Source organism: Pan troglodytes, chromosome 19 (genome assembly GCF_028858775.2).
Source record: "Pan troglodytes isolate AG18354 chromosome 19, NHGRI_mPanTro3-v2.0_pri, whole genome shotgun sequence".
Taxonomy (NCBI): domain Eukaryota; kingdom Metazoa; phylum Chordata; class Mammalia; order Primates; family Hominidae; genus Pan; species Pan troglodytes.
The window spans coordinates 91,054,425-91,069,696 of NC_072417.2; the positions used below are offsets into that span (position 1 = coordinate 91,054,425).

The 15,272-nt window shown below is 43.4% G+C and overlaps 1 protein-coding gene across 27 annotated transcripts in view; it reads left to right on the forward strand.

Moving 5' to 3' along the window:
• Window positions 1-15,272, forward strand: part of TNRC6C (trinucleotide repeat containing adaptor 6C) — a 151,425-nt gene that overhangs the window by 84,998 nt on the left and 51,155 nt on the right. For 15 of the 27 annotated variants that reach the window (XM_063799368.1, XM_063799367.1, XM_063799369.1 and 12 more), the window contains one exon: window positions 7,183-9,783. In XM_063799368.1, coding sequence (XP_063655438.1) covers window positions 7,183-9,783 — 2,601 coding nt within the window. Of the gene's footprint in view, window positions 1-7,182; window positions 9,793-15,272 lie in introns of all 27 variants that reach the window. The other 12 variants (XM_054670177.2, XM_054670172.2, XM_054670176.2 and 9 more) reach the window with 1 other exon arrangement.

Sequence of the window (15,272 nt, forward strand, 5' to 3'; positions counted from 1 at the left end):
GGGAGGCATCTTTGGTTTTCAAAAGCTGAAGGCTGTTGTAGCATTTATCCTGCCCCTGAAAACCAAGCAGCGAAGGATTTGTGGTATCAGTAAGCCTTAGTAAACATATACTGTCAACTGTTGAAAGCATTGCGAACTAGTTTTTATAATACATATTATTTCAGTTAAAAGGACTGTGATGATAAAGAATGAACGCATTTACTATTTGTCAGTGTTAGTACCAGTACAGCATTCTGCACACCTCTGAGTAAATCTTGTCCACACTTTCATATCTGATTAAATCTGATACCTAATTAAAATTTTGCTCACCATGGCTTTTGGAAGCTCTTCATTAAATACTTTTCCAGGAAAATTTTATCTTTGTATGCTAACATTTTGGAATTTAAAGACAAAGGAAAGCTTTTCTCTTTCAACCATGCTATTATGTAATCCTTTTTAATTTAATCACTTAAGACAGTTATGTTGCTTAGATTTTTATAGACACCTATTTATAGACTGTGTAAACCACTTAACAGCAGAAGAAAAGAGAATTTAACGTTATACATGAGCTTCATTTCTTTTTTCTTTTTAAGGCTTTTTTAGGGGAAAAATTATTTGATAATAGAATGTTGTGGTGGGAAGAGCACTAGATTGTATTCTGAAAACTCAGATTTCAGTTCATTCCTTACTGTTTATTAGTTACAAACCCTGGCCACTTGGCCTCTCTGAGCCTGTTTCTTCATCTGTAAAACTGACATTGTTTGTAAGGGTCAGTTAAGCCGATGTGTATGGAAATACTTCAGACTCCGAAATGGTATAAAGTATGTGATGTCTTGGTTCATTTCAGAGTTTTCATTCATTTCAAAATGGCTGCTCTTAAAATTCTGTCATTTCACAGACTTTTTTTTTTTTTAACGAAATTTAACCTTTTAGACTGCATTTTCATTTTTGGAATAAATCCTGGTATTCTGATTAAAAGAATATGTGGTGATGGTGGTGATGATGATGGTGCTATTGGTGATGGTGATGATGGAGTTGGTGATGATGGTGGAGATAACAATGATGGTAGTGGTCATCATGATGCTGGTGGTGATCATGGTGGTGGTGCTGATGGTGGTGGTGGTGGTGTTGGTGATGACGGTGTTGGTGATGGTCGTAACAATGGTGATGGTGGTGGTGGTGATGATGAGGAAGAGGAGACATTCAGGGATTTGATAGAACTAAAAGCATATTTTAATTAGCTCAGTATGCAATACAGTCCCCGGTTTGGGGGTTTTGTATGTATAATTTTCAGAGAGATTCCTAAGCCTACCCTTCAAAAAAGGGCTTATAAGTAGTAGGTGCTTTTCTCTTTCTCCGTGAACCTGCATTGAATTTTCAGTAAAATTAATTTGTGAAGAGCCAGATCATTTGATGAGGTGGAAGAACCAAGAAGTAAGGAACAAGAGAGCAGCTGAAGTATGGAAAAAAAGAAAAAAGAATAGCAGTATGTCTCATAATGGTAGCCAAAGGTGGAATGTCAGCAGCTGCAGCCTGAAACTTCAGTGGGCTGGGCTGGGCTGGGCACACTCCCTGCTCCTCTCCTGTGACAGAAGATGTACCAGGCCACAGTGTGGCCCCGAGGCTGCAGCCTATCCCAAGAAGTGCAAGGAGGCTATAGAGGTGGGAGAAAAGAGATGGTTGGTTGGTTGATTGGTTCCTTCTTAAGTAAAATAGCATTGTTCCAAATTGACTTCTATAGTAAAACATATTTTTTATAATTTTTTTTATTTCTGTGGGTACATAGAAGGTATATATATTTATGGGTTACATGAGATATTTTGATACAGGCATGCAATGTGTAATAATCACATCAGGATAAATGGGGTATCAGTCATCTCAAGTATTTATCCATTGTGTTACAAATAATCCTATTATACTCTTTTATGTATTTTTTAAATGGACAGTGAAATTATTTTTAGCTATAGTAAGCCTGTTATGCTAGTAATTACTAGGTCTTATTTATTCTTTCTGATTATTTTTTGTACCCATTAACCCTTCTCCACTTCTCCCCACCCCTCACTCTCGCACTACCCTTCCTAGCCTCTATCTTCGTAAGTTCAATTATGTTCGTTTTTAACTCCCACAAATAAGTGAGAACATGCAAAGCTTGTCTTCATGTGCCTGGCTTATTTTAATTAACATAGTGACCTCCAGTTCCATCCATATTGTTGCAAATGACAGGATCTTATTCTTTTGATGGCTGAACAGTATTCCATTGTGTATATCTGCCATATTTTCTTTATTCATCTGTTTATGGACACATACGTTGCTTCCAAATCTTGGTTGTTGTGAGTAGTGCTGCAGCAAACATCGAAGCTCTCTCTTCAATATACTGATCTCCTTTCTTTTGGGTATATACCTAGGATTGAGGTAGTATAACTTATTATCAAACCCTATCTATGTTTTCAACATAGATTCATAGTCTCAGTTGTAATTTTTTCTAACTAAAAAAGATTTTGAGCTGTCAGTTCCTCTTGTACTAACTTCTCTGAATAGATAACCCAGTATTTTTGCAAGTAACTTCAGTTAAGTTGGTTGCTAGTCAACATGGCAACCTAAGCTTAATCTTAACTTTACCTTCAAGACTGAAAATTTAAGCATCATTTATATTACTAGCAAACTGCTTTCAAGTATTGATAAGAATTATTCATTCATTCAATGTATGTTTATTTACTGCTTCTTCTCTGTCAGATACTCTGCTGAACACTGGCAGTAAAAATAGAGCCAGAATAGGCACCCCTTGCCTTCATGGTGTTTACAGCCTAGAGGGAGAACCAGCCAGTCACACGATGACTCACACTAGAATGTGTGCTCCATGAGAGAAAGAAGTCGTTCATCTTGTTTATGGCTGTGTCCCCAGCACAGTAGCTGCATATAGGAGGCACTCAATAATAGTTATTGTTTCAATTGAGTTGGCAAGCTCTGGGCCCATGAGCCACATCTGGCCCATCACCTATTTTTGGAAATAAAGTTTTGTTGGCACACAGCCACACTCATTCTGCTTTTGTGCCACAGCAGCAGAATTGAGTAGTTGTGACAGAGACTATATGGCCCACAAAGCCTAAAGCATTTTGGCTATTAGGCCCTTTACAGAAATTGTTTGCCACCCTGGTTGGTCTAAGTGACTTGAAAGGAAGACTGTTACAATGAATGTATGAGGGAGTCCTAACTAGGGAACAAAAACGTCCCAAATTAAATGTCCATGGATTTGAGATAGGAAAAAAGAATAGACATTGAGCCCAGGCAGGGGATGGCACCTTTAACAGCCCTATCTTTGGGAGGGCAGGACACAGATGGCAACTCAAGGAAGTGTCTGGAGCACAGAGCAGGAGAAAGAATGATATGAATGGCCTCAAAAGAGACCCAACCATTGGTGACCCACTGGGCATTCATTTGGAAAAGAGCACTGTATGCAGTGTTGAGCACATTATTGCGGGTGGGGCGGCAGGGGGCATGGGAAGAGACCTGTTGGAAAGTTATTTACAGTAATCCAGTCAAGACATGAGGGTGCTTGGAACAGGGGCAGTCAGAGGGAAGTTTTATTTCTTGTTTTAATGGAAAAGGTTCTAGAAATACCCAGTATGTAAACTCAACAGGCATGACTTCATCCTTATGGTATCCTATATGGCCATCCTTATGGCACTTCAGCTATTGGGGATGGATATTGGCCTTTGTAGAAGTGACTTTGCTTCCTGCCAGTATTGCCCCATTGGTGGTTATTTTGCTGTGGCATCTATAGTTGAGATCTACACCTCAAAGCCCGGGAAGGTCTGAGTAGGCGGCGTCATTGTAGTGGAAGTGGTTCCCTCAGAAGATGGACGTGCTTGTTCAAAGCAGTCTGGGCTGTACAAGTGCAGCTGATTGGTGACTTCAGCTAGAACTCAGATTGTAGCACTATGCATGTATGGTTTTGTTTGCCCAGGAAGCATATATTGTTTGCCTATATGTGGCAAGCATTTTGAATGGAAAACTAAAAAGATATTTGCCACGCCCTCAAGGAACTCACCTTCAGAAATTAGACACTTAATTCAGGGATCAGATGGGTTTTTAATCAGACTGCTCTGCCGCCTGATTCGTATCACATTTAAACATAAAAATTACAAATTTTGAAAATATTTTTTCAATAGAAGAAAGTATATAGAAAATAATATAACTGTGTTCACAATAGAGATTTAACATAATATCATGCCATATTTGCTTCAGGGCTCTCTATTTTAAAAATGTTATAGGTATCATCCTCCAACCCCATTCTGGTCCCCATCCCACCCCCAGAGGGAACCACAATTCAAAAATTGTAGTGTTGTGTCACTTTCATCTACAGTGTGACATTAAAGTGCATTTCTTGATTATTAATGAGGTTGATTATTATTTCATATGTTAATGGCTTATGAGTTTTCTCTTTTCTAAATTGCCTGTTCCTATCCTTTTCCCATTTCTGGTTGGGTTGTTGGCCTCTTTCTTACCGATTTTTAGGATTCTTTTTTTTTTTTTTTTTTTTTTTTTTTTTGAGATGGAGTCTCACTGTGTTGCCCAGGCTGGAGTGCAGTGGCACAGTCTCAGCTCACTGCGACCTCCACCTCTTGGGTTCGAGTGATACTCCTGCCTCAACCTCCCAAGTAGCTGGAACCACAGGCATGCACCACCACACCCGGCTAATTTTTGTGTAAGTAGAGACGAGGTTTCACCATGTTGGCCAGGCTGGTCTCGAACTCCTGACCTCAGGTGATCCACCTGCCTCGGCCTCCCAAAGTGCTGGGATTACAGGCGAGAGCCACTGCGCCTGGCCGGGAATTCTTTAAGCTGATAACCATACATTATCTGTTGTATCTTCTCCCTGCCTGTGGCTTGTTTTTTTAGCTTTCATTATATGATATCTTTTGTTATATAGATGTTTTTAATATTAGCATAGTCAAATTTATCACCTGTTTATGTCTTATGTATTTCATGTCTTCTACAAGATGATACAATGTCCAAGGTCATAGAGATGGTCTCCTTTGCTTCCTTAATAAGCTTTAAGAAGTTTTGCTTTTCCTAATTCGCTCTTTACTTTATCTGGCATGTATACGATATAAGGGATCTACTTTCATTTCATGTGGCTAGACAGTTGTCCAACAGCATTTATTAGCCACCAGCTTATAATGCTATCCTTCTTTCAAACGTGTCATATAATTGAGTATGAACCTGTCAAATTGGGGGCTGAGCAATCCTCAAGTCCTCAAAGTAGACTATTAACAAAGGGCAGATCATTTTACAGTGTGACTGTTGTGGAATGGAACCAATAATACTGTGTATTCGAATGGCACCTCACATATGGAAAAGAATGCATTGGTCAGCCAGGTTATTAACCCCCTGCTTTCTCGGTGTGGGTTGCAGTGAGTGCTGTCTTAGTCAAGAGGCAGCCTGCCTTATGGCACAACCTGTCCATGAGGGAACCCAAACTGATGGTAAAATGAAATATGGTAATATTTTCTGGCAACAAGCCATAATCTCTGTGTGCTAACTTGGTCTTATTTTCTGTGTTAAATGAGGAATGGCTTATTTATCTCTTTAGTTAGTTATTATATTAGATAGTTTTTAGAGTATGTGCGAAACCAAATTGTCATAAACCAGGGTTATAGAGCCAACCCCTAATAATTGGCAGTGAAAAGAACCTAGTCATTTTATAGGAGTTTCAACATTTAAAGTTTTCTGTTGCCTGTCTTCATTTTTCCTTTGTAGTTTTCACCTGGAATTACGTACCTACTTTGAAATCACGTGGAGCATAATTCTAAAATCATTACATTACTCTTAAATCAGGCAATAAAAATCTCTTTTAGGTTGATATTAGCTTTAGTATGGTCTTTCTAATGATAATTTTTTTTGCACACTTCCTTTTTTTCCTTTAGCTCCATCAAACTTTAAAAGAGAATTTATTTGGGAAATTCATGTTTTAACTGTCCATAAGATTTTTCTTGTTAAAATAAATTTGAAGAGAACATAATTAAAAGGATCTAAAAGAGAAGAAAATATTTTATTGCAGTTTATTTGTATATTGTAGTATTTAGAGAAACTCACCAAGGATTTCTAAATCACATGTGTGAGTTTGTTGTATATTTGGGTTAAATTATTTTTTTAACATTTCTTTTACTTTATTTTTTAGTGATACATACTTGGAATAAAGTCTGCCAAAAAGTTGATCGAAATATAAGTTTGACTGCGATGTTGGAAATACTCAAATAATTATTAAAGTCATAGGAAATAAAATGTAGATCCAAACAGGGGATTCTTTAAAAGGACCCGAAGAGTTAAATACTATAAGAAGATGGCATATAAAGTTATTCTAGGGCTCTCCAAAGAAAAGGCTCTAAAGAAATAGAAAACAAGGGTTGAGAGAATCTTTAGAGATCCAAAAAGATAGCACTTGTGGGGCTGAGATTCTTCTTCCTTCTTTTTCTTCTTTTTTCTTTTTTTAGTGATGTCCTTGAGCTACAGATTTTTTTTTTATTATGAATGTGCAGGGGACAGTGATAAACCAAATTGCAGATAAGATCAGATAAAGTAGTATACAGCTAATTAAACATTTCTAATCCTTAGTATTTTTGATAACATAAGATAGCATTGTCTCATATGTCTTTTCTCTCTTTCCTTCCGTCACCACTTCCCCTACCCCAACTATTGGTTCTGTTATGATTCTGCAATGCAATTTACAATTTTTGTCTACTGAAAGCCATGTTTCGCCTCTATATAATACTGTAACCTAATTAGAGGTCTTAAAGAGAACTACAAGTTTTATTCAAAACTCCACGTGAACTTACTGTCATTGCCAGTGTTTCTCAGTCTCTGTATTTATAGGAGTTGCAAAGTCACTTATCTTTCAAAGCTGCCTTTACTACAGATGCTTTCAGAGATGCTGATGTGCTAACGTGCATTGTGAGTATTCTCCAGGGGGAATAATAGTACAGTGTAGTGGTAAGAATTGATATAATTTTAAAAACATTAACGCTCTTTAAAATGGGATCTATTAAGAAGACAAATCGCTTTTTTCTTTAAGTCACTTTTTTAGTGTTTGTCATTCAGATTTGAAGACTTGAAATAAAGAGCTTCCCCAAAGACTAGTTAACAGTTGATTCATTGACAAATGAGTAGAAAATCTAATTTCAAATTTTGTTTCATCTTTTTCAGATCTCAGTCATAGTGGATTGGCAGATCATTATGAAAATTCCCACTGGGGACAGCAGCCTACTTACAGAAGCGAAGCCAACTGCAGCTGGGATAAAGTGATAATAGATAGGACTGACAAGGAGGCGTGGCCTTCCATCACAGGAACAGAGACTGAATCTGCCTCAGAATGTACTACAGACACTGACTCTGCCTCCAACTGTGGCTCAGAGAACAGTAGCATGGCTACAGGGAGTGCCCAGGGCAACTTCACTGGACATACCAAGAAGACAAATGGCAATAATGGCACCAATGGCGCACTCGTCCAAAGCCCTTCTAATCAGAGTGCCCTTGGAGCAGGGGGAGCGAACAGTAATGGAAGTGCGGCCAGAGTGTGGGGTGTAGCCACAGGCTCCAGCTCTGGCCTGGCTCACTGCTCTGTCAGTGGTGGGGATGGAAAAATGGACACTATGATTGGAGATGGGAGAAGTCAGAATTGCTGGGGTGCTTCCAACTCCAATGCTGGCATTAATCTTAACCTTAATCCTAATGCCAACCCAGCTGCCTGGCCTGTACTTGGACATGAAGGAACCGTGGCGACAGGCAACCCTTCCAGTATTTGCAGTCCAGTCAGTGCCATAGGTCAAAATATGGGCAACCAGAACGGGAACCCAACAGGCACTTTAGGTGCTTGGGGAAACTTGCTGCCGCAAGAGAGCACAGAACCACAAACGTCCACTTCTCAGAATGTGTCTTTCAGCGCACAACCTCAGAACCTTAACACTGATGGACCAAATAACACTAACCCCATGAACTCTTCACCCAACCCTATCAATGCAATGCAGACAAATGGACTGCCAAACTGGGGCATGGCTGTTGGTATGGGGGCCATCATCCCGCCCCACCTGCAAGGCCTTCCTGGTGCTAATGGATCATCAGTTTCTCAAGTCAGTGGGGGCAGTGCTGAAGGAATAAGCAATTCTGTGTGGGGACTGTCCCCAGGTAACCCTGCCACAGGAAATAGCAATTCTGGGTTCAGTCAGGGGAATGGAGACACTGTGAACTCAGCATTAAGTGCTAAACAAAATGGATCCAGCAGTGCTGTGCAAAAGGAAGGAAGTGGAGGAAATGCTTGGGATTCAGGACCTCCTGCTGGTCCTGGAATACTCGCCTGGGGAAGGGGCAGTGGCAACAATGGCGTTGGTAATATCCATTCAGGAGCTTGGGGCCACCCCAGCCGAAGCACCTCTAACAGTGTGAATGGGGAATGGGGAAAGCCCCCAAACCAGCATTCCAACAGTGACATCAATGGGAAAGGATCAACAGGGTGGGAGGGTCCTAGTGTCACCAGCCAGAACCCTACCGTACAGCCTGGTGGTGAACACATGAACTCCTGGGCCAAAGCGGCATCTTCTGGAACTACAGCAAGTGAAGGAAGTAGTGATGGTTCTGGCAACCACAATGAAGGAAGCACTGGGAGGGAAGGAACGGGAGAAGGCCGAAGGCGAGATAAAGGGATTATAGACCAAGGGCACATCCAGTTGCCAAGGAATGATCTTGACCCAAGAGTTCTGTCTAATACTGGTTGGGGACAGACTCCTGTAAAGCAAAACACTGCCTGGGAATTTGAAGAATCCCCTAGGTCTGAAAGGAAAAATGACAATGGGACAGAGGCCTGGGGTTGTGCAGCTACTCAGGCTTCAAACTCAGGGGGGAAGAACGATGGGTCCATCATGAACAGTACAAATACCTCTTCAGTATCTGGGTGGGTCAACGCGCCACCTGCCGCTGTGCCAGCAAACACAGGTTGGGGAGACAGCAACAACAAAGCGCCAAGTGGCCCGGGGGTTTGGGGGGACTCGATAAGCTCTACTGCTGTTAGTACTGCTGCTGCTGCCAAGAGTGGCCATGCTTGGAGTGGGGCCGCAAATCAGGAGGACAAGTCACCCACCTGGGGTGAGCCTCCAAAGCCCAAATCCCAACACTGGGGAGATGGACAAAGATCAAATCCAGCCTGGAGTGCAGGAGGGGGAGATTGGGCAGATTCATCGTCTGTCCTTGGACACTTGGGGGATGGGAAAAAAAATGGATCTGGATGGGATGCTGACAGTAATAGGTCAGGGTCTGGTTGGAATGACACCACGAGATCTGGGAGCAGTGGCTGGGGCAACAGCACAAATACAAAGGCCAATCCAGGTACAAACTGGGGGGAGACTTTAAAACCTGGCCCCCAACAGAACTGGGCTAGCAAACCCCAAGACAACAATGTGAGTAACTGGGGAGGAGCTGCTTCTGTGAAACAGACAGGAACAGGGTGGATCGGGGGGCCGGTACCAGTCAAACAGAAGGACAGCAGTGAGGCAACTGGCTGGGAAGAACCCTCTCCACCGTCCATTCGCCGCAAAATGGAAATTGATGATGGTACCTCAGCTTGGGGGGACCCAAGCAACTATAACAATAAAACTGTAAACATGTGGGATAGAAACAACCCGGTCATCCAGAGCAGTACCACGACCAATACCACCACCACCACCACTACCACGAGCAACACCACACACAGGGTAGAGACGCCGCCCCCGCACCAGGCCGGTACTCAGCTGAATCGATCACCGTTGCTTGGTCCAGGTAGGAAAGGTATTTCATGTTTCTTTACAAGTTAAAAAAAAAAAAAAAAAAAAAAAAAAAAAGCTTATTCTCATTATATATTCATGAATACTCCAAGTAGTGTTTTTTATAGCAAATAGCATTAAAATAATTTAAGTTCCCTATCACCGTGCAATATTGTATCTAAAGATTATCCAGTGAGAGCAAAGTAGGATCCTCTGGTGGTTTTCTATTCAAGAAAAAAATATATTAAGCACACTCAGTAGAACATCAAGCGAATGTTTTGGTGGTGGCGGTGGTGGCCTGGGGTGGAGATGATGGATTTGAAAGCAATGACAGTGCATGATTCCAAGATTTCGTAACCATTTGGATACAGGAGCAAAGAAGATAGGATAGACATGGTTCAGAACTTGGGCGAGTTGGCAGATGACTGTGTCAGTTCACTGACATGCCCATGAGCACAGCAGGAGGCACAGAGCTCCAAGTGTCCAGTGAGGACAATAAAAGGTCCCAGATACGGAAGACCAGTTCTCAGCCAGAGGGGCAAGGTCCAGAGTAGAGAGATTTTAAGGTGGCAAAGTCGTGAGCATGTTTCAGAGCTGTTAGAAAGGAACAAGTGGAGATGAGAATGAATGAAGAGGGAAGAGATCCCTGTGTCCAGCAGGACAAGGGCACTTCATCCATCTCGTGAAGCAAGGAGCAGGAAAGAGCACTGCACAGGTGGGCCAGGCTGTCATGGCCAGAGGGCCAAGGCCACCTTCTGGGGTTCTTTTCTCTCTGGGAGTGTGAATACTAGCCCAGAGTGGAGGAGGGCTGGCTAGGAGCAGCAGCACGAGTAGAGAGGGAGCATGCATTAGCCCATGTAGAGGACAGGAACAGAGAACTGACTTGACTGGGGCCCCTGGAGGGTTGCTGGGAAATGTCAGGGCCCAGAGATCACCATACACAGTGAATTTATTGGGACCTGCCATGTACTAGGCTGTACTCTAGTAGCTGGGGAAACTGCAGGAAGCAAAAGAGTCAAAAGCCTGTCATGGAGGGGTCTAGATCTAGTGAGGGTGGCAAACAACACACGAATTAAAGTATATACGTAGTGTTGGGCAGTGATGGTGCAGGGAGGAAACAGTAAGCCCAGAAGGTCTGCATGCGGGGGCCACTGGAGTTGGGGAATCACCATCTTGTGTAGGGCAGCCTGGGCATTTGGGCACCTTTTTGGTTTTTGTCATAAGCGTTCAACAGGAGAATGTCCTGCTTGCTGCATTAATTCAATTATGACTGCCCTACAGGACCTCCCCTGGCCAACCAGCTGGGCCCTCCAGCCGGGCCCTCCAGCCTCCTCGTAGACTTCTTGGTGGTTCACTTGTACCTCTTTGAGGCTGCCGCATCAGGAATCCTTTATGGATCCTCAAGACAGTTTTAGCCTCCAGCTAACGCATCAGTGTCACTAAACCAGAGGTCAAAAATCAGTGGTCCGTGGGCTGCACCTAGTCCCACAAATGTGCCTTTTTGGCCCACATTTTTTCTGTGAATTGGCATTTTTTTAATGCAAATGTTTTATAGTAAATTCCAGATTTCTGGCTTCCTTTGGAAACCTGAAAAGTCTGACATTGGATTCACATGGCAGCAGTCAGTCAGAGCCACTTGCCTTCATAAGGGCCTGTGCATTTTCTCCATACCGTGTCACGTTGCCCCCCGACCCCTGACGGTTCCCAACACTGAGGCTTTTGATCAGTAGCCACTGAGCATCATCAAGCTTGCGCTGCTGTTCTTACACTGGGCCTGTTTACGTTAACTGACTGGTTCCTTGGAGTACTTGAATTTGTGATTCCAGTTGTTTACTAATATATGACTAATATTTCTAGGCCCTTACATTTTATAAAGTACTTGGGGGGATAAGGAGAAGCAGGAAGAAGGAAAATGAAGGGATTTGAAAAATAAGATTAGGTCAGGCGTGGTGGCTCATGCCTGTAATCCCAGTACTTTGGGAGGCCAAGGCGGGCAGATCATCTGAGGTCAGGAGTTCGAGACCAGCCTGACCAACAAGGTGAAACCCCATCTCTACTAAAAATACAAAATTAGCCGGGCATGGTGGCACATGTCTCTAATCCCAGCTACTCAGGAGGTGAAGGCAGGAGAATCATTTGAACCCAGGAGGCGGAGGTTGCAGTGAGCTGAGATGGGGCCATTGCACTCCAGCCTGGGCGACAGAGCGAAACTCTGTCTCAAAAAAAAAAAAAGAAAGAAGGAAAAATAAGATTATTCCTAAGTAAGGAATAGTCTAGTGGGACAGGCTAGTAATATCAAATTTAATGGAGTTTAATTAGCATTATAGTAAAGGTATGCAGAAAGTGATCTGAGAGCCCCCACCTGTAATCCCAGCTACTTGGGAGGCTGAGGTGGAAGGATGGCTTGAGCCCAGGAGTTCAAAGCCTGCCTGGGCAACATAATGAGACCCCATTTCTTTAAACAAACAAACAAAAAAGCTTCAGGAACAGAATTAATACAGTCATGCATAGCTTAACAATGGTGATACATTCTAAGAAATGTGTCATCAGACAATTTCAGCATTGTGTTAACATTATAAAGTATAGTTACATAAACCTAGATGGCATTGCCTCCTGCTCACCTAGGCTATATGGTACAGCCTGTTGCTCCTAGGCTACAAACCTGCACAGCATATTACTGTACTGAATACTGTAGGCAGTTGTAGGACGATGGTAAGTATTTATATATCTAAACATGAAAAGGGGACATTAAAGTATGGTATAAAATATTTAAAATGGTGCACCTGTATAGGGCACTTAGCATGAGTGGAGCTTGCAGGACTGGAAGTGGCTGTGGGTGAGTCAGTGAGTTAGTGGTGAGTGAATGTGAAGGCTTGGGACACTACTGCAGACTACGCACACCACTCAGACTACTGTACGCTACTGGAGACTACTGCAGAGTACTGTACACTACTATACACCACTGCAGACTACTGTAAACCACTGCAGACTACTGTACACTACTGCAGACTACTGCACGCCACTGCAGACTACTGTACACTACTGGAGACTACTGCAGAGTACTGTACACTACTATGCACCACTGCAGACTACTGTAAACCACTGCAGACTACTGTACACTACTGCAGACTACTGCACGCCACTGCAGACTACTGTACACCACTGCAAAGTAGAGTTCACCACCGTATACCACTGCAGAGCACTGTACATCACTGTGGACTACTGCGCACCACTGCAGACTACTGTAGACTACTATACACCACTGCAGACTACTGCCCACCACTGCAGACTACTGTACGCTACTGGAGACTACTGCAGACTACTGTAGACTACTATACACCACTGCAGACTACTACAGACTACTGTACACTACTGGAGACTACTGTGGACTACTGTACACTACTATACATTACTGCAGACTACTGTACACTGCCATACACCACTGCAGAGTACTGTACGCTACCATACACCACTGCGGACTACTGTACGCTACCATACACCACTGCGGACTACTGTACGCTACCATACACCGCTGCGGACTACTGTACGCTACCATACACCGCTGCGGACTACTGTACGCTACCATACACCGCTGCGGACTACTGTACGCTACCATACACCGCTGCGGACTACTGTACGCTACCATACACCGCTGCGGACTACTGTACGCTACCATACACCGCTGCGGACTACTGTACGCTACCATACACCGCTGCGGACTACTGTACGCTACCATACACCGCTGCGGACTACTGTACGCTACCATACACCGCTGCGGACTACTGTACGCTACCATACACCGCTGCGGACTACTGTACGCTACCATACACCGCTGCGGACTACTGTACGCTACCATACACCGCTGCGGACTACTGTACGCTACCATACACCGCTGCGGACTACTGTACGCTACCATACACCTCTGCGGACTACTGTACGCTACCATACACCGCTGCGGACTACTGTACGCTACCATACACCGCTGCGGACTACTGTACGCTACCATACACCTCTGCGGACTACTGTACGCTACCATACACCTCTGCGGACTACTGTACGCTACCATACACCTCTGCGGACTACTGTACGCTACCATACACCGCTGCGGACTACTGTACGCTACCATACACCGCTGCGGACTACTGTACGCTACCATACACTGCTGCGGACTACTGTACGCTACCATACACCGCTGCGGACTACTGTACGCTACCATACACCGCTGCGGACTACTGTACACCACTGCAAAGTAGAGTTCAGCACTGTACACCACTGCAGAGTACTGCGCAGCACCGCAGACTGCTGTAGACTTGGTGAACACTGTACACTTAGGCCACACTACATTTATTAAAATATTAAAAGATACTTTCTTCAGTAACACTTAGCTTAAAACACACATTGTACAGCTTCACAAAAGTATTTTTTATATTCTTATTCTATGAGCTTTTTTTTTGTACCTTTTAAACTTTTTTGTTAACTAAGACACAAACGCACACGTTAGCCTAGGCCTCCACAGGGCCGGGATCTTCAGTATCACTGTTGTCCACCTCCACACGTTGTCCCATTGGAGATCCAATAACAGGAAGTACAGTAAAGACATAAACTGGTAACAGAGTCTTGTATCAGCATCATCAGTTGTGTGTGCTAGACCTTGCTGTGACTGGCTGCACAGTAGGTTTGTTTACACGAGCATCACCACAAACACGTGGGGAATGCATTCTGCTACATTATGATGGGTACGGCGTCACTAGGTGATGGGAATTTTTCAGCTCCATTATATATAATCTTAGGGGACCATTGTCCTGTATGCAGTCAGTTGACCAAACCGTCACTATGCAGCCCATGACTATTTTAAATTGGCTTGCGTGTCCCATCCACCCTTAGTGGATAGTCCCAATTTGAATGCCAACTCCTGGAAGAGTTCAGGCTACAGAGGGCCCTATGCCTGGCACTGGAGTCGTGCAATAAATGTGGTCTGGCCATGGTTGGCAGTCATGTATGGAGCATTTTTATGGATCATCTCATTGGATTTTTACAGCTCCTTGGGCCTCATTTTACAAATGAGACCTAGGAGATTAAGTAGCTTTCCAAGGGTACATATGTGGGAGAGAGATGGTGAAGTCTCAGATGTGTAATATATACCATGACCTGCTGACATTTCTAAAATATTACATCCATGACACCCTACAGAGGTTAGAACCACATTGCATTTGTTGGGGGATCTCTCCCCTTTGATACGCGATCCTTAGAAACTTTTTCTTTTAGAGACAGAGTCTTGCTATGTTGCCCAGGCTGGTCTCAAACTCCTGGCCTCAAGCCATCCTCTCAGTTTGGCCTCCCAAACTGTTGGGATCATAGGTGTGAGCCACCATGCCTGGCCAGAAACTCCTTTTTTTTTTTTTTTTTTTGAGGCAGAGTCTCACTCTGTTGCCTGGGCTAGAGTGCAGTGACACAATCTCATCTCACTGCAACTTCCACCTCCCGGGTTCAAGCGCTTCTCCTGCC